Below are 21,306 nucleotides of genomic sequence, written 5' to 3'. Positions count from 1 at the left end.
GGGGGAGTTGGTTTGCTTGTTTGTGCACCACGCGGCTTGCAGGATCTTAGTTCCCTGACCAGGGATCTAACCCGGTCCCTGGCAGTGAAAGCACCAGGTCCTAACCACTGGACCACCAGGGAATTCCCGCTTCTTGTTTTTTAAAATGCAGTTCAGGTACCACATCCTCCAAGAAGGCTTCCAGAGTTCCCACAGTGGGCTAAGCATCTGTCCCAGGGTCCCCGCAGCTCACTGGATCCATCACTGCTAACGTACTAACCACACTGCACTGAAATTCTTTCTCTGCGTCTGTCTCCCCCACTAGACTGTGGGCTCCTTCCTCTGTGTCCTCAGAGCAGAGCAGATGTCAACACTTGTGGAACTAAAGTGAGCTGTAACCACCGAATGACCAACTAAGTTCTCTAGCCGTGTCTCTATATTTTCCCACATACGTTTGTTTGTTCTTTTATTTCATTCAATAGGTATTTATTGAGAACTTACTATGTGCCAGGTAGTGTTCTAGAAGAGTGGCCAGTGAGGAAAGAGGAAAACTACGAGAGCGTGGTATCCTGGAAACCAAGTGAAGAAAGGATTTCAAGGCTGAGGAGATGGTTAACTGTGTCAAAGGCTGCCAATAGGTCAAGTAAGACGAGGTCTAAGACTTGACTGTTGATAGAACAATGTGAATATCATCAGTGACTTCAGCACTTTTGCTGAAGTGGTTGGGCAAAAAATCCAATTGTGTTTAAGGAAAAGCACTGGAGCCCTGGGGGAGAAGGACTGAAGAAAGCTGGTATAAAGTTTTGCTGTGAAGGGAAGCAAACAAATATATGGTGTTTTATTTTGCTATGCAGAGTTTTTTATTTGCATGCAGTATATACATCTATCCTTTCTTTCAAAGCTTCTGGGTTTCCAGTTTTGAGTTAGAATGCAATGTCTGTGGACAGCAACTCTGAAATGAATTTTTCACAGCACATTAAGTCCTCTGTCCTTTCTGAGGCCTCCTCAATCTTGAGGGCAGAGGGCTCTCCCTGCTAGTGTCAAAGGCTGTGTTTTGGGTTTTTTTTTTCCACTAACCTCAAAACCTTGTGGCTGATCCACAACAAATATCCCCTCAACCACAGCTGACCACATGTCATGCAGTCATGTATGTGACACCAAACACTCATGTGGCCACCATTCTTCCTCCCTCCCTGGCAGAATGTGAAAAAGACCAAAGGACCTGCCCCCCCAAAGACCACCAGACCACATGGATTAGTACCATAAGATGAGGTGACACAGATCCTCAAGGACATATTGAAGCAGCAGCAGCAGGCAATGACCACATCCCACCCACCCCTACCCACTCCCCACCGTGGTCCTCCCACAGAACGTGACCACCCTGCACATTCAGACCCAAACAGGAGAACATTGCACAAGACGACACATCGTTTCTCATAGAGCTGTATTGTGGCATATAATAATAGGTACTCTATATAAATTAAATTAAAAATAAAGCTCCAGCAGGTTGCACAGGTTGGCTGTTAATAAATATATCTCTGGGTAATTGTGCCCCAAGACCAGCTCATGACCACTCTCCCTCATCCAGAGAATTATACAAAAATAAATACAGGCTTGGGGGGGGGGCGGGATGGGAAGGGAGGACATGCCCAGTTCCATTCTGAAAGTTCTCACTCACACCATCCACCAATGCTGTTTCTCTCCACTGGTATCACCGCAGCGAGCCCCATGCTGACTGGAGAGCTAAGGGACAGGAAGGCCTCTCTCCAGTCAAGCATTCTCAGAAGCAAAGGACCCTTCGCTGTACAGGCCACACATCCCATCTGAACCCTCTGGGGGGAGGGGCTACCCCTCCCCAGAGAGGGGGAACCTGTTATTGCTGATCTCACAAGCAGCTCCTACGAGAACCAGGCCAGAGAGAGGCACAACGCAAGCACCAGGAGGGACATACCACTGTTCAGAGCCACAGGGACCACCACCAGCCCAGCCAGGACCCCCAGAGTCTGGGTCAAGGGCCCCCAGAGCTGGGGAGGCAATACACACACACTCTCTGCAGGGGCTGCTAGGGTTGGAGACCTCTTTGGGGGCTCAAGGCTTGGGCCTGAACCCTCTTCATCCTGGGAGCTCACATGGGGCCTGGCCAGGCTGGAAGGACAGACTTCAGCCCCCAAGGAACCAAGGAGGGAGAGATCTTGCCCCTGCAGGACTGGAGCAGCTGGCTCCTTGCCGAATATAGAAACCGATCTGTCTGCCAACTCAGTGGTAAACTCCATCTGGACTTCTGTCCCCCCTGGTGACCCAGTCACCCCAGCTATCACCCTATTCACATGCAAAGAGTCAGAGTCCTTGCCCATCCCCTTCTCTGGAGCCCCAGTGAACTGACCCTCCATACTCAGAACCACAGGGCTGTTACATCCTGAGCCTTCTGCCCACGGGAGCCACACATCTCCCATAGTGGCTACCACAGGATGGGCCCCAGAGAGGATTTCCGGAGGCGATTCCTTGGGGGTGTCCCCTTCTGGGCTGGAGGGTATGATGGGGAGCCCCTCTTCCCCCTCCCCCTCCTCATCAGGGTCCTCGGTGTCCTTGATGAGCTCCACACCACGCCCCAGCCTGGCATAGTGCAGCGTGATCTCCTCAGCCAGGGCACTGTTCAGGGCCCGCTCGGGGCCAGGCCACTTCAAGATCAGGTCGCGGTCCGTGAGTATGCCCAGGGGATGGCTGGGAGATACCCCCCCATCTGTGGGGCCCTCCCCACTACCTCCTGTCCCACCAGCAGCCACGGCAGCCCGCAGGCGGCTCAGGTGGGACAGGTAGAGCTGCTCCAGCTCCTGGTCAATGGTGTCCTCGCCAAGCAGCTCCTCCAACCCACTCACGACCTCCAGACCCCCGGGGGTCTCATCCATGATAGCTCCCACTATGGGGTCCTTTCGGCCCCTTCCATTCTCTCTGGATACTTCCCACGTAGCCTCCACCTGTCGCTGGCTGGGTTCCAGGAAAGGCCCAGCTGCCCCCTCACTTGCATCGGGCCCCGAGGCCTGGTCCCTGGGAGAGCCACCCAGGCCACAGAGGGAGGAAGAGAGGGGAATCCTGATGGCCGGTGCCTGGGGGACCTCTGTGAAAGCCACAGGTGGACTGCTTCTGGGAACATCACCTTCCTCTGGGGGTTTGCCAGTCACTGTAACTTCAGAAACCTGGAGCCATAGGGGGAGGGGGGAGGGAGGGGAGAGAGAGGGAAGGGAATGAAGAAGAGGAAGGGATGGAACAAGCAGAGACAGTGAGAACTGGTGACAGCGCACATCCAGCCCCACAGGTGTTTCCAAGTGAAAACTCCATAAAGAACTATAATTTTCTTAACTCCAAAGACTATGTCTACATTAAAATAACAAAATTAGGTGGAATAAAAGGGGGCTTCCTGTAGATCATAAAGCTGAGGAATTCAGTGGGCACCAATATCTGGTGAATGACTATCAGTAACTACTGTTGGTTGACCTCCAAAACATATCCAGAATATCCATATGAATTCACGTATTTTCTCTTTTAAACAAAATTTATTTCCTAGCTCTGTCTTTTGACAAGGCCTAGAAACAATGACCAATCTAGTAGCAACAAGCACATCTAGCACCCAGATCTTGGTTTCTAAATACCATTCTCCACTGAAAGGAATCAGGGCTTCTGAAATAAATGACTGTTTCCAGGTTCGGGGCAGGGAAAGTACAAGATGAGGCTGGGACATATTGACATACAAGAATGTGAGAAAGTGCTCAAAGAATGTTGGGGATGTATCAAAAGAACTCTAGAGCCAATGAAAATAAGCTCCCACTGGCCAGAGACAATTCAATTTAAGTGTCAAAATAAATAAATAGGTGCAATGGGTTGAAACTCATCAAATATGTTTAAAATTTATGAGTTATTAATGCCACCCCAAAACTTAAAACCCTTAATTGGTCACCTTTGGAGAAGTTCATTTCTTCTGAAAACTGGTAAATAAAAGGGAAGTTTTTAAGTATTTATCCAGCTTTTTCTATACAAACTATATACCCTCAGGGCATATATGCTCAAGGTAGCCAAATAGTTGATGTGAGAAAGTTTTTCTTTAGAGAAGAATTCCAGCTAATAAATAAAATGAAATAGAATTAAGTAGAATCAATTCTATTTAAATTAATTTAATAATAACAGGTTATATTTAATAAAAGTAATAGTAATTAAATTTAATACTAGATGAAATTAATTAAATAGAATAAATTAATAAAAATGGAGTAGAAATGTGTTTCCACGTGGATGCAATCAGCCAAATCCAGACTGTGGGAAACTCTATAGGACAAACAAGGCTTCTTCAACAAACAAATTGCAAGAAAAGTGAGACAGATTTAAAAATCTAAAAAGACCCATCAACCAAATACAATGTATTGACCTTGTTTGGACCCTAAAACACTTATGAGACAAGGAAATTTGAACACTGACCAAATATTTGATGATCCTAAGGAATTATTGTTAATTTTCTGAGGGGTAATGTGGCATTGTGGGGTTTTTTTAAAGAGTGCTTAATTTTCTGAAATACAAACCAAAGTATTCAAGGATGACATAAAGTCTGGATTTTTTCCAAAATAATTCCATAGGGAAGGTGAGAGCAGGGGCTGGGGTATAGAAAAATGTAGGAATGGACGTGTTGAAATTTGTTGAAGCTGGGTGATGAGTATATGTGGATTCATTATACTGGTTTCTTTACTTTTATTATTTATTATTATTTTTTTGGCCACTCGCATGGCATGTGGGATCTTAGTTCCCCGACCAGGGATCAAACCCATGCCCTGTACAGTGGAAGCACGGAGTCTTAACCACTGGACTGCCAGGGAATTCCCAGTTTCTTTACTGTTATATGTTTGAAAATCTTTGTAATAAAAAGTTAACACACACACACACACACACACACACACTTACATCTCTAGAATCTCTCTATCTCCCTGCCAGCACCAGCATCACTCACCTGGACCACTGCAGTGGCCTCCTCCTCAGGGTCCCCCAGCTTCCACCCTCAACCCTGCAGTCTATTTTCCTCACAGCAGCCAGAGGAAGCCTGTTAAATCCTAAGTCAGATCATGGCCCTCCTCTGCTCAAGACCCTCCTGTGGCTCCCCTGCCATTCAGAGTAAAAGCCAGAGTCCTCTCCATGGCCCGTGAGGCCCCACGTGATCTGTGCCTCCACTTCTCCCACCTCACCTCCTGCTGCTCCCCCTCACTCACTCTGCTCCGCTGCACGGCCTCCTCCTCGCTGTTCCTCACACATACTAGCCATGGCCCCACCTTGAGGACTTTGCACTTGCCTGAGATGTTCTTCCCTTACCTTAGTTATCCACATGCCTCACTATTCCACTTTCTTCAGATCTTCTCTCAAATCTCACTGACCACCAAGGCCTTCCCTGGCCACCCAATCTGAAGTTGCAAACGTCTTCCCTCCCCCAACACCCCCCCCCCCCCACACACATACACTCTCTATCTCTCTCCTTATCCCTTTATTTCTTTTTTCCTTAGCACTCACCATCATCTAAAATACCATATATTTTAACTGCTATTTTGTTTTATTATGTCTCACTCCACTAAAATGTAAGTGAGCCCCATGAAGAGACGGTGTTTGGGTCATTACTGTATTACCAGTGTCCCTAACAGTCTTTGGCACAGAGCAAGCACTCAAAAAATATTTGCTAAACTAACAAATGACATTTCTATAAGCCCAGGCAAATAACTGCATTCTACCCTTCTGCCACCAAGTTCTGATTTGGGGGGCCACCCCCCAACCTAGGGGAGACCCAGAGCAAGTCAGCCCCACCACCCAGCCTCCCATCGGGCTGTCCATCCAGAGGCTGCCAGGCCTGCTTACCTGAAGTGTCATCTGGGGCCACGGACGGAGAGGCGTGGGGGCCACCAAGGGACCCACTGACTCCTGGACATCAGGACGCTCTGCTGGAAAGAAGAGGACAGCGTCGGGGCCAGGCAAGGGTATAAACAAGCCTGGTTTGGTTAAGAAAATATACTCTTCTAGCCAACTGGCAGATTTGCCTCTGAAGCTTTCTGTGACAGTCTAAGGCAGAAGGTGCCTCTTAATTTGTGGAGAAAGAAAAGGGGAGGAAGAAAGAAATGGTAAATATAAGCTAAAAGTCCCCAGCCTGCCAATTGCTTACCCACAGCAGGGGTATTATCGTCTGCACTCTTCATCCTCAGCTCCTCCTCGTTAGGCCTGTGGGGCGGAGGAGAGAATGCATGGATCTGATGCCCTGAAAGGCCGGTTCTGCCACCTACCGGCACCTTCTGAGCCTCTCTGCTGGCCCACCCTCACCTGACAGCTGCTGTTTTCTCTTCTGCTGCCTCTTTCTATCCTCTGGTCACAAAGTCCTACACACTCACTGTAGAAAATTGACGAAATACAGGAAAGCGTAAGGAAGCAGGAGAAAAGTCACACATCAGCCAGAGGCAACCATCGTTACCATTTTGGAAAATTTCATTCCACACATTCTGTAAATCGTTTAGATTCTGCGGGCATAATTTTGCAGCTGGCTTTGTCCATTTAACAGTAAGAAGCAGCATTACATACTTTTGTAAACCTTTGAAATGGCTGCTTACTACCCCTATCACATGGGCTGACCTTAATGTACGTAGCCATTCCCTTCCTACTAGGCAGCTAGGTTGTTTCCTTCATCTTGCTCCCACAAAGCAGACTTTGGCAGACATCATTGGGCATAGCTTAGTGAACATTTTGGATCATTTCTTTAGAGTATACTTCTGGCTGTGGAGGAAACCATCTTTTCCAAGAAAGGGCAAGCAAGGACTGTGGGGCACAGGAAACAGCAAAGGGAAGGAAGGAAGCAACTGGAGAATGGGAAGGAGGTCAGCGGAAAAGGCAGTAACCCGAGATCACAGAGGCCTAGGTCCCTCCGCCAACCCTCCACCCATCGCCGTATCAGCCTGGCAGGGCACTTAACCTCCCTGAACCTCACCCTCCTCACCTTAAAACGGAGCACAGGGGAGCCAGCATGTGTACAGCAAGCACAGGGCAGTCGAGGGAAATGAGGACATCAAGCCAGACACCAGGGCCTGGCACAGAGCAGGGGCTGAATCAAGCATAGATATCTGTTGGTCTTTTTCCTCATTTGCCAGGCAAGTCAGACCCCAAGGTCTGAGTGGTGGAAACCAAGGGTATTTCAGTCAATCCCTGCCAGGGGTGAGAGCATGAGGATCATGGAGAAATCGCTGTTCTCATTCTCACCAATGAGTATCAACTGCTTACAAATTAAGGCAAATGAGGGAACCATTAACTAAAACACATGCGGAGACCTGAAAAGAGCTGAGGTAATAACTCAAACCTTTTTTCTTCCTCAGAAGTAACAGGATGATGTTGACATTTCGGTAAGTGGTTGCAACTTTTTTGAAAACACATAATCAGTTACCTTCACAATTACCTACAGAAACAGAATATCACTAGCTGACCTGAATATAGTGCTTACTATGGTACTTCGTAGCATAGCTTCACATATATTCATTTAATTCTCATGAGAACCCTATGAGATAGGTACTTTTACTCTTTTGAAGTAGGCAGTTTTATTATCCTCATCTTACAGATGGTGAAACAGAAGCCAAGTAAATGGCTCAAGGTCATGCAGCAAAGATCGAAACCCAGGTCATTCAGCTCCTAAGTCTGTGCTCTCAACCAACAAACTGCTCCTTCTTGGATGAGGGAGGCTGGGGTCTTACCACAGCCTCATCTCCAATCCTTTCCAGGGCAGATAGAAAGAGGCAGCAGTAATGGACAAGATCCCTCCCTCCACCTTCATTCAAGCTTTGCTTTTGATCTGCCTTTTGCCCACACTCTCATTCCCAGTTTCCCTGCCTTCAGGGGACATGTGGCTAGGAGACCACCAGACACAGAAATAGCTGCAAGAACTGGTTTTTATTAGCACCCTTGGGGAGGAAGCTTGAACCATGTACATGGATCTAGAGTCTGGAAGATCTGGAAGGGACCATTTGGTTTTCTCCACAGACTAGGGCTCACACATCACACCAGAGGTATTTGAGTCAGAAGACTACAGGGCATGAAGTAGGTGACTCCAGGAGCCCAGCCATCAATTCCTGCACTTCACGGATGAGAAAGGGGGATTCGGAGCAAATTGGCTTGGCTCTGCACCACTCCCCTTAGTAGGTCAAAAATCCAGGTCTTTGGATTTGTGGCCCAACACAATTTCTGCTGACTTCTTTTGCTGGTGTAGTCCTTCATTAGAGAAAATGTCATCTTCCTAGGGTCTTCTAAAGCAAGCATCCTCAAGACCCGCAAACAGAGAGGCAGCCCTCCTCCCAGGGCAGGGCTAGGCAAGCCTTCCCCTGCCATCTGGCCCAGTGCAGGTGCATGATAACCAGGCTTCTAAAAGCCACTCCAGAGTCCTAGATGTACATGAGAGAGAAGAGAGGGGAACTCAGGATGCAGCCAACCAGCAGGAAAAGAACTTCATGGTCCATTTGAAGGAAAAAGAGAAGAAAAACAAATACAAAACAAATCCTTCAGCCCCCAGAACATCTCTTCCAAAGCCGGGGAGGGTGAGAAGAGGGGGAACATCCCAAAATCACGTCAAGTAATTCAGCCAATCCCCAAATCCACGAAGTCAGCAGAAGTACACAGGTCACTCTCCCTACTTCCAAAGTCAGAGAGATGAAAGCAGGAGGCACAGCATCTATTGTTCACCTCCTCCACCGTGGGCCCTTTTCATTGATACACCAAGTCATTTGAAAACCCTCACATCTCTCCTTCAAAGCAACACCCTTCCCTTTGCAGAAACTGTTCCCAAATGCAGAAACTGAGGCTCAAGGAACAGTATCTACACCTACTAACTACTAACTACACACCACACTGATAACATCCAAAGAGGGTTCCATTTTGAAGACAGTGTGTGAAACTGTGGGCTTAAAAAAAAAAAACACTAAATATCCTTGAACTGTCTTTCACAGTAAATATTCGGAGGCAGCTATGACTTTAATCAAAAGGAGGATAGTGAAAGAAATGGAGTACAAATGTATACTGACTCACTAATCAGTAACAGAGAAGAGGGGTTCTTAGAAAAATGGGGAGGGAGATTAAGAACAAAACTGTACCTCCCGTATGCTTGCTAATTTTCGAGAAGGAAACTTGCTCTTTTGGCACCAACCCCACACACGCCACGTGGTATTGCCTCAAGGGCAGTGGGCAGTCACGAACTGGAGCACAGACCAGGGGGCATCTTGGGCACTCATCCTCTGGGTGCTCTCGCGAGAACTAGTCAAGACAGTGTAGTCTAGGATGGGCCGTGTCAGGCCTGCATGCCTGTCTCCTGGGTGTGAAAAGTCTTCCTGCCATCAGGAGACTCAATGACCTGACCTCAGAAGGCACCCAGGGAGACCAGGGTGTGAGATTTCAGAGAGGTGCTGTGGGCCCCAGCCTAGGCCAGCCAAGACAGAACAAAAAAGTCAATCGCCACAGAGAGTGAGTGAGCAAGTGAGGGCTGACAACCTCTGTGGAGAAGAGCAAAGCAGACTTTCAGAGCAGTCACATCACTGCCACCACCACCCAAGTCCTCTGAGAGCACCCCCAACACTCGTGTTTTCAAAGAACCTGGCCAGTCCAAAGTGGGTCATGCACTGAAACCCAAAGGGAAACTCAGCAGACCCCAGCTCCCATGCAGTCAGCCTGAAGATAACGCTGACTCTCCGAGGGGACAGGTGGCTTCGGAAATCTGCCCGAGATACTTGGAATCCCAGTTACCCTGAGCCATCTGCTTTCTAAAAACAACAGGGTTTGAAGGAGGCTGTGAAAGCCACCAAGTTATGTGGGGTACTTCTCTGTCTTCCCCAGCTAGTCTGTGTCAGTGTCAGTTCTGGGACTTATGGACAATCCAGCAGGGCAGAGGGAGGAAGCTGAGCAGTTTGTTGTGCTATGAGCTTCTGCTACAGCAATGACTTCATTCATTTGGCCGTGACCCACGGTAAGAAATACGTTTTACATCATAACCCAGCACACACCCATATATACATATCTCTGAAAACCAGTTGTTCTTTGAATGAGATAACACTTACCTTTACTACGTGTTGTGATGCACTCATTATTTTCTATGCTATTTTTTTAATGTTTGTTGGAATCCAGTAAATTTATTTCACATCTTAATAAAGGGTCATGACATGTAGTTTTGAATAACCCCAGCTCTGCCACCTACCAGCTGTGTGACCTGGAGCAAGTTACTTAACCTCTCTGTGCCTCCGTTTCCTCATCTGTGAAGAGGGTATAATAGTAATACTTACCTCAGAGAGCTGTTAGGCAGATTGAGGAAATATTTGAAAGTCGCCTTTAAAGTGCTTAACAAACAGTACTCCACTCCAAATTCCCACTGAGAGAAACTGAGGCTCTGAAGAGGAAAGCAACTTGCCCAGCATTGCCCAGCTGGTTAAGACACATCACCCAGCCCGGCACAGCAGTTGAGAACTGGGGCACCAGAGCAGGAGCACCCAGCTCAGATTCTGGCTGTGCTGCTTTCATAACACGTGGCCTCAGGCCCACATCCTCGACCATGATGCCCTATCAATTTTCTGTGGAATAAAAGAGGATCACTTTCACACTAAAATCCTCACTCCAGACAACTGAGATGACCCCTGGCCCATCCTGTTTCGACCTTGATTGTTCTGATTTCCCAACTGCCAACTCAGATGGCAAGTTGGGTCCCCATCCATTCAGCTACAGGTACACCTAAAAATTATTGAGGGCTTACTGTGCATCAGCCCAGGGCCAGACTCTGGAGACACAATGGTGAGCAAACCCGACTAGGAAGCTTACAATTTAGCGTGCAGGAAGACACCAAAAAAAGATACTCACACTCATTCTTTCAACAAACATTTATTGAGCACCTGTTAAGTGCCAGGCACCGTGGCAGGCCCTGTGGGAATACAGTGGTGAACAAAAGCAGACCATGTCCCTACCCCTCACGGAGCTTACAGTCTAGCAGGGCAGAGAGGGTCATCCGATAATCCCCTAATGAAGGTCTAACTACAAACTGAGGTCAGGGCCTTCAGAAAAGGAAAGAATGCCTTAGAACAAGGGGCCTTGGCCCAGACTACAGGGTCAGGGAGGGCTTAAGATGCTTAGACGGAAAATGAGCAATGGAGGGGTCAGGGAGTGAGGGGGCGCTGAGGACTCTATGGAGGTGATGGAGTCAATCTCGAACAAGGGGAGTTTGAGGCATCTTTGGGACATCGGCCAAGTAGAGATACTGAGTTTGTATGTATGAGGCTGAAGGAATGAGTAGGGAGAAAGAGAAGAACCAGAGTTCAGAGGAAAAGCAGCAGAGGATGGTCCCAAGGCAAGGGAAGAAAGTGTTTTAAATAGGAGTGCTCAACCACTTCAAGAACACCAAAAAACCACCTATGGAATCTGGCAGATGCAGGGGCAGAAGTGAGTGGAGAAGACAAGTGTAGGCAACTCTTTAGAGGGGGGTCGACAGTGAAGGGGAGAAGGGTGATTGGGTGCTGGCCAGGAGCAGTGGGGACAGAGGTGGGGTCAAAGCACAGATTTCTAAGACAGCAGAGACACTGGCATGTATAAAGGCCAATAGACAGGCTCAAGCGAGGAGGGCAGTGAAAAGCTGCCAGGAGAGAAAGGGTAACTGATTATGTCAGGTTCTGGAGCAAGCGGCAGAAAAATGGAACCCAGAGCACAAACGGGGAGACTGGCCTGAGGGAAGAAAAGGACCCCCCTCCTCCCCTGTAACACAAAGGAGGGAAATCAGTTTGCAGGCTTGGGGGCTACAAGTTGTGGGGAGTTCCATTCTTATAGTTTCTACTTGTTTTTTTGAAGCAGGAAGTCTGAAGGTAAAGAACATTTGAAAGAGTCACCTCAGGGACGAGACAAGAGTGGATCAGAATAAAACAGTAGGACTGCCAGGCAGGGTGGAAAATGACCCTGGATTTGTGGCAATGCTCATCTCCTCTGCTCTATGACATTCTCTAACAGGGCTTGCCTGCTTGGTTGGTCAGTTGCTATAAAAAGACCCAGGCCTGAGGTGGTTGGGATGGACAGGCTTCCAGGAGGAAGCACTCTTAGAACTGAAGGATCAAAATGAGACTGCAGTGGGAACCGGACCAACATTCCTGATGAGGGAAACAGCATGGACAAAGGCCCTGAGGCAGGAAGGGGGAAAGCACCTTGGAAAGACCACAGTGACAGAAGCTCAGAAGGCAGAGGATGGCATGAAGTGAGACTAGATGCCCTGGAGGCCAGACTGGGGGAGAGGTCATGGGGTGCTCAAAAGCCACGCTGCAACTTTCTTGGTCTTTATTTTTAAAAGGAATAGGATACCTCCCAAGGGTGTTAAGCCAAGGCAGACCTGGAGGGCTCTCCTCCCCACACCAGCCCTGGGATTTTGGACTCTGGGAGCCTCAGTTTGCTCATCCAGAAAAGAGGGATCGAAACCATCTATCTCACAGGGAATGTTGAAAGGATTAGATGAGACTGTACACGCAAATACTCCGCAGGGTCTCTGCCAGGTCTTGTACAACAAACCCTCCATCCCTGTCCCTCCCACCCGGTTCCACCACCGGCCCTTTGACATCTTAGCGCCAGTCTGCAGCTTTGGCCCTGTTTGAACCTAGCACTGTGCCCAGCACATGGTAGGCCCTCAATAAATGCTTGTTGATGGATCAGCTCTAAGCCTAAGGGTTATCAAAAGCCTGGGCCAGCAGCTCGAGGAATGCAGCCATTTCAGTTTCTGAGCTGTATCCCGAGGGCTAGCACAGACTTCTCCCGTGTCCCCACGTGACGTGGCTGTGCTGGTGCACAGTGGACCTGCAGGCAACACTTCCTGAATGGGAAGCCCTCTACAACAGGGCTCCCGCAGGCTGAGGCTATCCCCTAAGATCCTCTACCACCTCCCAGAAGGGCTGGGTCGCAGGCAGCGGCTGTTCTCCAACAGCACTCCAAGTCACCGGCAGCACGCAGGTTTTAAAACAATAATAAGTTGAAATGTACTCGCCAAGAAAGCCACCGACCTACAAAGAAAATCTTATCGCTGATCTTGCAATGAGCACCGACCTCCCCTTTGCAAGAGCTGAGATCAAGATAAAGAAGCTATCGAAAAGCCATCTGCCCACTTAAAATAATATCATAAGTCATGTTAGGAACCACAGACCTGGGGCCAGATACCAAAACAATTGTCTGAACGGGCTGCTTCAATTTCTCCTTAAAACCACCCATGTATGTTAAAAGAAAAACACCCTCCCACCCACCTTGGCCCTGCAAGCTTTTGATTTCTCTGTTCCCTTCCTTTCACACTCTAAAATGACCAAACTCTGTTACCCAAACTGACACGTCTTACAGACAAGGCTCCCACGACAGCCAGCTGGAATGACGACTCGGGAAAAGTGACAGAAATTAAGGCGAGGGGCACTGGAATGGCTGGATATCTTGATCTGGGTGATGGTTTCACAAGGGCATACATATGTAAAAATCTATTGAGCTTCACACTTAAGATCAATAAAGGAAAAAAAAAAAGCTAGAAGGAAAGCAAGACATGCTAGGAACATGGGAACACCTGGAGCGAAATGCAGAATTTGCCCTGAATCCTATCAGGCCTTCAAGAGGAACAGTAGTTTTTAAAAAACATCCCTACCGTCTTGTCCCTGGTCCTATCACTCACTAGCTGAGTGTACTTGAACAAGCTGGCTCACTCCTCTGAGCTACCTCAGTTTCCCCCTCTATTAAATGGGCATAACCATAGCACCTACACCACACAGCATGCACAGTGGGACTCAGCAGAGAACAAACTTGAAGCTCTCAACACAGAGATCAGTAAATGTTGGCCACTGTTAATCTTTCAAAGCTAACACCATGCTTCAGTTACCTTGCCCATGCTTGCTGCGTCCAATCCAAGCACACAAATTGACTGTCATTCCCCTTTAGCAGATGAGAAAACGGAGGCTCACAGATGAAGAAACTGAGGCAAAGCTACACAGCTGGTGATGGACAGAGCAGAGTTTGGGAGGGGAATCCAAGGAACTATCTGTGATTCCCTAAGCATTAATACTGATACCTATACGGCACTACTAAGAGCCAGGCTTGGTTCTGAGTGCTCTTACTCATCTCCTGTGAAGTAGCTGCAATAATTCTCTCTGCTTTACAGATGAGGGTACTGAGGCACAGTGCGGTTAAATAAGTTGACCAAGATCATAAGGCTAACAGATGACAGGACTGGGATTTGAACCCAGGCACTGATGTCAGAATCCACACTCTTACGCCTGTAAGGAAAGCCATGCTGCCTACCCTGCTCAGATAGTCTCAGGTTACTGTTACCAACACAGGTTGGTAAGTAGGTACTTGTCTGCTTGCTCACTTACCCAGGCACATCTGCCCACAAGCCCCAGGCTAGACCCTTCTGAACCACTCACAGCCTAAGGCCCTTCCAGGATCACAAACATCTTGCTGCAGCCAGAGGCTTCTGATCAAGCATATACAAGGTCCAAACAGCATTTTCCCATTCCCATTTCCAGTCCTCCCAGGAGCAGGGAAATGTATGCATTTCCCACATGTGCTTGAAGAATCTACTTATGCCAGGTTAGACTTAGGTGATTCCCCCCAAAATCAGGCCTAGCTGCTACTCTTGAAGAACTCATGGCTTGACAGGGAAAACCCAGGAGGATCTTGTATCAGGGGCTTCTGGGGTTAAGTGGTTCCTTCTCCCAAGCCCTGAATGGTCACAGGTGGTACAGCAAAAACAAAGGTAAAGAGCTTCCAGTCCAGGCCCATCTGGTTCTGCCTCTGCCAGAGCCACTGCTTCTTGTGAGAGCAGGGGCTCAGCCCCTCAACTCCACAGGAGATATCAGACTAAATTAGAGCAAAACTGTAAAGAGAGTCCACAGGCTTCAAGGTCAGACATGGCCAAACTGGAAAAGCCAGGACCCATCACTTCCTCAACCAGTTTCTTCCTCTAGAACTCTGGCTTCCTGCTCCATCAAATGAGGATCAGATTCCCTGCCTCCCACTGGTAAGGACCTTGGTCCACACTACCATATCACTGCAGTTCGCTCCAGCACACTACCCTTCGTTCACACCAGATTCAGTCCCACCTCAGGACCTTTGCACTTGCTGTTCTCTCTCCCTAGAACACCTCTGCTCCCATTATATGTGCAAAACTATTCCTCTTTATCATTCAAGGTTCAGTTTAAACAGTACCTCCTCAGAAAGTCCTCCTTGTTCCCTTTTCTACAAACTCTCTCCCTCCCCATATCTGTGCATAACTCTTATCAGCATCCAGGACTCACTTTCTCAAAGGCCTTCCCCAAACACCCTACCTAAAGCAGCTATTCCCTCCCAAACTGTCCCCTTACTCTATTTTACTTTCCTCTCAGCAGCTAAACTTATTCGTCTGTATCTTATCCACCTGCTGGTTGTTTCAAACTGTCTCTCATAAAAGCCTGTATGCTCCCTGAGGGCAGGTAAGATGTCTGTCTTGTTCAGGGCTTTACAGTGCAATTCAATAAATGAATGAAACCCCAGTAATTAAAACACAGCCTAGCACATGTTTGGTCTCCATTACTCTTTGACCGACTGACTGAATGCGCCCTCCTCCCTGTCCCGGAGAGCAGGCCTCAGGGGCTCCTGGGTCGGAATGCTTGTCCTCCATCCTAAACACAGCACTGCGTTGGCGGAGGTGGCGCTGGCAGACATTACCTGCGCCTCACCGGCTTCATGCAGCTCTTCAGCTGCCTGGCCTCAGCCTCCACGGGACCCTGGCACTCGGGCTGTGGCTCCAGCTGCTGCAGCTGCTGCTGCTGGGGCAGCCCTTCGGCATCAGTGGGTGTGGGAGCGGGTGCAATCCGGAGCAGGACTGTGTAGTTGCGGCCGTGGTTGTTGGCCCAGAAAGTGCCCTCGGGGGTCTCATAGCGCACCACGAAGTCCAGGCGCGCCCCATCGCCCGCACCCTCAGCAAAGGGCAGCTGGAAGGCAAAGCGGTCGGTGCGGCCGCCGTCGTCGGGCGAGGAGGCGGGCGCCTGGCCGGGGCCCAAGCCAAGACCCAGATCCAGGATGGGATCTCCTGCTCCTGGTCCTCCCGCTCCTGCCCCCGGCGGGCTGCGCGGGACGTAGCGCGCTGGGTGGTCGCAGAAAGAAGCCCAGCCGTCGTGTGAGGCCCGCACGTGCACCGCCTTCTCAAAGGAGCGGTTCAGCACGCGGACCAACCCGCGCAGCACCGGCGGGCGCCCCCCAGGCACCCACACCCCGGCACCCCCGGGGACCGCTCCGGGAGGCGGCAGCAGTGCCTCCAGCTCCACCATGACGCGCCCCAAGCGCTCCAGACGGCCCGGCACGGGCGGCAGCGAAAATGTGGGCACCAGGTAAAACCCCCCGCCAGCGGGAACGGGGCACAGCGGCGAGGGCTCGGGGCAAGCCTCCTCTTCCTCCTCCCCTTCATCCCCATCCTCGCCATCGTCGTCCTCGTCAGCCCCGCCGCCGACGCCATCTTGCCCGGCCGCCACCGCCATCTTGCCCGCCCCGGGCCCGCCCCACGGCCGGTAGCGGCGCAGCTGCGCCAGCGGCAGCCCCAGGGCCTCGTCGGCGAACAGCACCCTCCGCGGGGCCACCGCTGCCTCGACTGAGGTACGGGGCTCGCCCGCGGCCGGCGAGGGGGGCGCGGGATGCCGCAGCGGGGGCTCCACAGGGGCCGTGCGCGCCATATCGGCGGCGGCGGCGGCGGCGGCGGCGGCGGCACCGACGGCACCGGCAGCGGGACCGGCGGGGGCAGGGCCTGAAGGGGCGGGCAGCCAATGGGAAGGCCAGCGCCGGGGGGAGGGGGATACGACTCACGGGGGGGTTCGTAGGCGGCGAGACGACAGGTATAGCGGAGAGCCAATGGGGAGCCGCGCACGCGTGACGTAGACGGTGAAGCGAGTGCAGGGGAAGCACGCAGCCAATGGGGATACCCGAGAGTGGGCGGTGTAGGAGGCGGGATGATCGGGGATCAATGGGGACGCGTGAATGGGGTGGTGCGGGGTCCGGGATGAAGAGAGCAGAAGTAGGACAGCTAATGGGGAAATGTGAGCGGGAGCGGCGTGGGAACGGCAGGGAAAATGGAATGGCTACAGGCGATGGGGGCAGCAGGGAGCGAACGGAGAGGCCGGAACAGTAGGAGATCCATGGGTTGCGTAGGTAGTGGGACGGAAGGTAGAGACAGCGAACAGCCAATGGGGAGCCGTGCAGCGGTGACGTAGAGGAGGGATGACGATAATGGCTGCAGCGAGCCAATGGGGAGTCTTGTGAGTGTGCACCACGCCTTCAAGGGGCGGTGCCAGGGCGGAGCTAGCCAATACGGAGACTAAAAGGTGACCAAGAGGCGGTATGTGAGCGGCCTCGGAGGCGGGACTGGAGGGGAATAGCCAATGGGGTGGGTGATGAAGGCGAGAGCGAGGAAGAGAGGTAGCAGATAGCCAATGGGGGAGTCAGAGTGAATGCAGTTGAGAACTCAAGGGGCAGTGCAAGAACGGGATGAACCAATGCTGAAGCTAGAAAGTGTATCGTGACAGAAAGACCCGGAGGTGGGACGGGAAAGAGCAGAGCCAACAGGGATGTTGTAGCTGGTGTGAAGGAGGGGATGAACAGCCAATAAGGAGGCTAGAGGAGAGGAAGGTTCGTAGGCCGTGTGAGCTGTAGAGTGGTCGGGCCTCTGAACCGTAGAGTGCAGGCAGCCCTTAGAAAGAGTATGCGTCTCATGGATGGATTTACCTTCTTCTTAACCCTCCGTGACTCCCTATTGCCCCAGGGCTATGAATGCCCAGAGCCCCTGAAGACCTAGACTGCATCCTAGTGTGAGATCTGAGAAAGCAAAACGGACTCTCCTGTCGCAGTTAGTGGGTCTGCCCAACCCAGCTCCGAGCCTTTGCTTGAGCGGTGCCACCAGCCGAGAATGCCCCTGATTATCACCCTCAGTGTTCTCCAGGACTTGGCACCATTGTTGAATGAATGGCCAAATGAAAGATTGAGTTTTCGGGGAAGATTAGCTTTTTCTAACTCCAGCTCAGAAAACACTGAGCGTGACTATGCAGCCAGGAGTTGGTCGGGCATGTTGGCAGATGTTGACTAACGTAATCACAAATCAAAGCCCTGTCTTTCTTGCGGGACTGAAGCTCCACACCCCACAGTGGCCTCACCTCCCTTCTTTCTGTCCCCGGTCTCTGCTCCTACTGTTCCCTCTCCCAGGAGTGCTGCTCCTTCTTCCTCATCTAGTGGACTCCTTTCATTCCCCTTTCACTCTTCCTTTGAGATCCCGCCTTCCGTGGGAACAGAATTGTAGCTTGTGTCCACTGAACATGGCCATTCATACATTCCCCCTTCATCCTGGGAGGATTTTCTGAACACCTACTGTATGCAAGGTTCTGACTCACAGCATCCCTAGGAGGGAGGCAGTTCCACCGGCGGGCTCCCCTCCTCAGGTCTCAGTGTCCAGGATGGGGTTATGGGCCAGGAACCAATCAGTATGTTTAGTTGCAAATAACAGGGAAAACCCCACAAAATAATATGGGCTTAAACAAGATAGAACTTTTTTTTCCTCACCTAAAAGTTCAAGCTGTTAAGTAGTCCAGGGACTCCTTCCTGCCCACAGAGTTAGGGTGTTGTCTGTGTCCTGGTGTGGCCCCAAGACTCTCATCCTTCAACAAATCCTGTCAGCTCTGCATTCGATATATTTCCCGAATATACCCTCTCCCCACCCGCTCCACTGCCAGCGCCATCATCAGTCGCTGATGATGTAGCGACTGCAGTAGCCTCCCTCTCACTGATCCCTCTGCTTCCATCCTCACTCCTAAAGTCCATTCTACACTCAGCAATCAGAGGGATCCTGTTACGTCCTAAGACAGTTCACATCTCTCCTCTACTCACAACCCTCCCATGGCCTCCTACTCACTCAGAGTAAAAGCCAAAGTCCTTACCATGGGCTACAAGGTCCTGCATGGATTAACGGCCCCCCTAGTCCCCTCTCTTACCTCACCTCCTACTCCTCTTCCTCTCACTCACACCATTCTAACCACACTCTTACCTCCTTAGTAGACCTTGAGCAAATCGGACACACTCCCACCTCAGGACCTTTGCGCTGGCTGTTTCCTCTGGAATTACTCAGATATCTACATGGCTCCCTCCCTCACCTCCTTCAAGTCTTTGTCAAAGGCCCACTTCTCTGGGGACTTTCACCAACCTCTCTATTTAATCCTGTCAACTCTCCCCCAGAAGCCTCCCATGTGAGAGGATATAGTCCAGTGCAGAGAGGAGATGGGGACCTCTGCCCCTCTCTGCCCACCTGACCCCTCAGCCCTCATTCCGCAAGGGTCCTGGCTCTCAGCAGCAGCAGCATCACCCGTCACTCAGCTTTCCTCCTTTTCTGGCACTCCTCTCATGGAGCAAGTGACAGTAAGGGAGAGATGGTTTGGGGAGGATGTAGCCCACACCTCGGACCCTGAAAGAGAAAACCAGCCCCCTCTCTCAGGAGGGAACAGGTCCTGAGGCAGGGAATGGGGCCTCGGCTTCTAGAACTGACCTGGTTTATAGTTACATGGGACATGTAGGGAATGTTCAGAACCAAGTCGACAGGGAGCAAGGGGTCATTAATTAACCTTAGGGACATCCCTAAAGTTGGACTCCCTCCTGATGAGCACACGCCTCACCCCCTCTCTTGCTTCCAACCACATGCCATATCTTTTAAGCCCCTGCGGTATGCAGGGTCCCTGCAGGCCTTCAACCTGAGACCTCACCCCACTTGGTGCCTCCCCTGCCTGCCCGGCACACACAAGGCCATCTTTGGGTCTCAGACATGTCCCACCAACTCAGAAGCCTCAACCAGTGAAAGTTTTGTTTTGAACTAATGGTAGGGAGGGTTGGGTTCTTTTTTTTTTTTTATTGCTGTTGGCTGATTTTTTTTAGGTTTTTTTTTTTTGTATTCACCTATTTTTTTTTCTCTTGTCTTCACAAAGCCAGGCCACCAGCCCCCCTCTGGGCTTTTCCAGAAAGGTGAGTCTGAGTTGAGGAAAGAGGCTCTCCTTCTTTTGAGGATTTGGGAGATGGTGGGAGGAAAAGAAGCAAAGGGGTAAAGGGGTGGGTCTTGGCCAGTAGGTTTATACCATGTGAATAAAAATCTGTTTCCAATTTCTCTTTCCCAGGCCTGAAGCCAGTCTTGCAGACGGGTTGGAGTGGACATTGGATGACAGAACTCTGGGTTATGCAGGGCACTGGAGAGCCAAGGGCAGGGAGTCTCATCCACGGCCTGTCAGGAGAAGCCCCTGGGGGCTGGTCTCCCCTGTTGACCATTGGTTGGAGGGGGTGCCTGTGGAGGTGAGGAAATGCAGCCGCCAAGTCTTGGACAACCTGAAACCTTCAAGCCCCCAGAAGAATCTCCAAATCTCAGAACCTCCCTATCATTGCAGCCTAGAATTTAAAACCTGAGACCGTTGTGCTCAAGGAAACCTGGCGGTTTCAAAGGCCAGCACCAATGGAACGCAGGGCCCCTATCCTCCAGCTCTGTGATATCGGGCAAGTTGCCCGACTACTTCGTGCCTCCGTTTTCCCCATCTGTATAACGGCCATGATGACAAGATGGAAATCCAAGGGCTGTGGTGAGGATTGAACACGATAATTGTGAAAAGTGTTCGGCGCTGCGTCTGGCACATGGAAAATCTGAGATAATTGTCGGCTACGGGGATGATGGTGGATATTTAGAATCCTAAATCCTTGGAAACTGGAACTTTTCGAAGTAGAAAACCGCAAAGGCTGAGGGCCTCAGAAGCATCAGGCCATGGTGTCCCTGACCATGAGAAGGCTGGGGTCCCAACGAGCCTCTCTAGGCTTTGTGAGGATGGATTCATTAATACTGGGGCCTGGTTGGGACCTTCCCCTCTGGGTCAGAGCTCTCAGGCCCTAAGATGTAATGAGGCAAGACTTTTCTCCCTTTCCTCACTCAGTGATGTTCAGTGGATTCTGGGAGCCAATGATTCTCAGACTCTTGGATTCTGTGAATTGTCGGGGGTAGGGAGGGACTCCCTGCTTTTTTCTCCATGAAGTAACTTCCATGCCTCTTACCCTCTGTGAGAAGATGGGTTGCAAGAGTATCCGGAGCTCCCCACCCCTGGGCAGTAAGACTGTGATGACCGTATCAATTCCACTTAAGGGGAAACTGAGGCCTGGACCAGAGCAAGGCCTCTGGAAACGCAGCCCTATTCCATTTCTTTCCCTGGTGTTTCCCGTCCACATGTAGCATCGCAGTTCCTTTCTTCCTTTCCCCAGAGACCCTCAAAT

The 21,306-nt window shown here is 50.6% G+C and overlaps 1 protein-coding gene across 3 annotated transcripts; it reads right to left on the bottom strand.

The window, feature by feature from the left end:
- Positions 1-1,405: 1,405 nt before the first annotated feature.
- PPP1R3F (protein phosphatase 1 regulatory subunit 3F) lies at positions 1,406-16,706 on the bottom strand. Of its 3 annotated transcripts, none has more exons than XM_029241138.1 (4): positions 15,706-16,706; positions 6,158-6,213; positions 5,857-5,939; positions 1,406-3,173 (listed from the first exon to the last, which is right to left on the bottom strand). In XM_029241138.1, exons 1-4 carry the CDS (start codon positions 16,704-16,706, stop codon positions 1,878-1,880), a joined length of 2,436 nt encoding a protein of 811 aa, XP_029096971.1. In that variant the 3' UTR covers positions 1,406-1,877. The 3 variants fall into 3 exon arrangements, with proteins under 3 accessions (XP_029096971.1, XP_029096972.1, XP_029096973.1); XM_029241139.1 differs by having other exon boundaries at positions 1,414-3,173; positions 5,857-5,936; positions 15,706-16,690; XM_029241140.1 differs by lacking the exon at positions 15,706-16,706 and adding an exon at positions 6,980-15,641 and having other exon boundaries at positions 1,414-3,173; positions 5,857-5,936.
- Positions 16,707-21,306: the final 4,600 nt, after the last annotated feature.

The sequence above is a fragment of the Monodon monoceros genome, unplaced genomic scaffold, assembly GCF_005190385.1.
Source record: "Monodon monoceros isolate NGI ecotype Baffin Bay Population unplaced genomic scaffold, NGI_Narwhal_1 Super_Scaffold_22, whole genome shotgun sequence".
Lineage (NCBI taxonomy): Eukaryota > Metazoa > Chordata > Mammalia > Artiodactyla > Monodontidae > Monodon > Monodon monoceros.
This window is presented reverse-complemented; position numbering and strand designations above follow the sequence as displayed.

Excerpts from the sequence above, each read along its gene's own strand:
- PPP1R3F (XM_029241138.1), bottom strand. The coding sequence starts at position 16,706 with ATGGCGCGCACGGCCCCTGTGGAGCCCCCGCTGCGGCATCCCGCGCCC. Across the intron at positions 6,214-15,705 it reads ATGAAGCCGGTGAGGCGCAG|GCCTAACGAGGAGGAGCTGA; the intron begins GTAATGTCTGCC and ends TCCGCCCCACAG. Across the intron at positions 3,174-5,856 it reads GGCCCCAGATGACACTTCAG|GTTTCTGAAGTTACAGTGAC; the intron begins GTAAGCAGGCCT and ends CTATGGCTCCAG.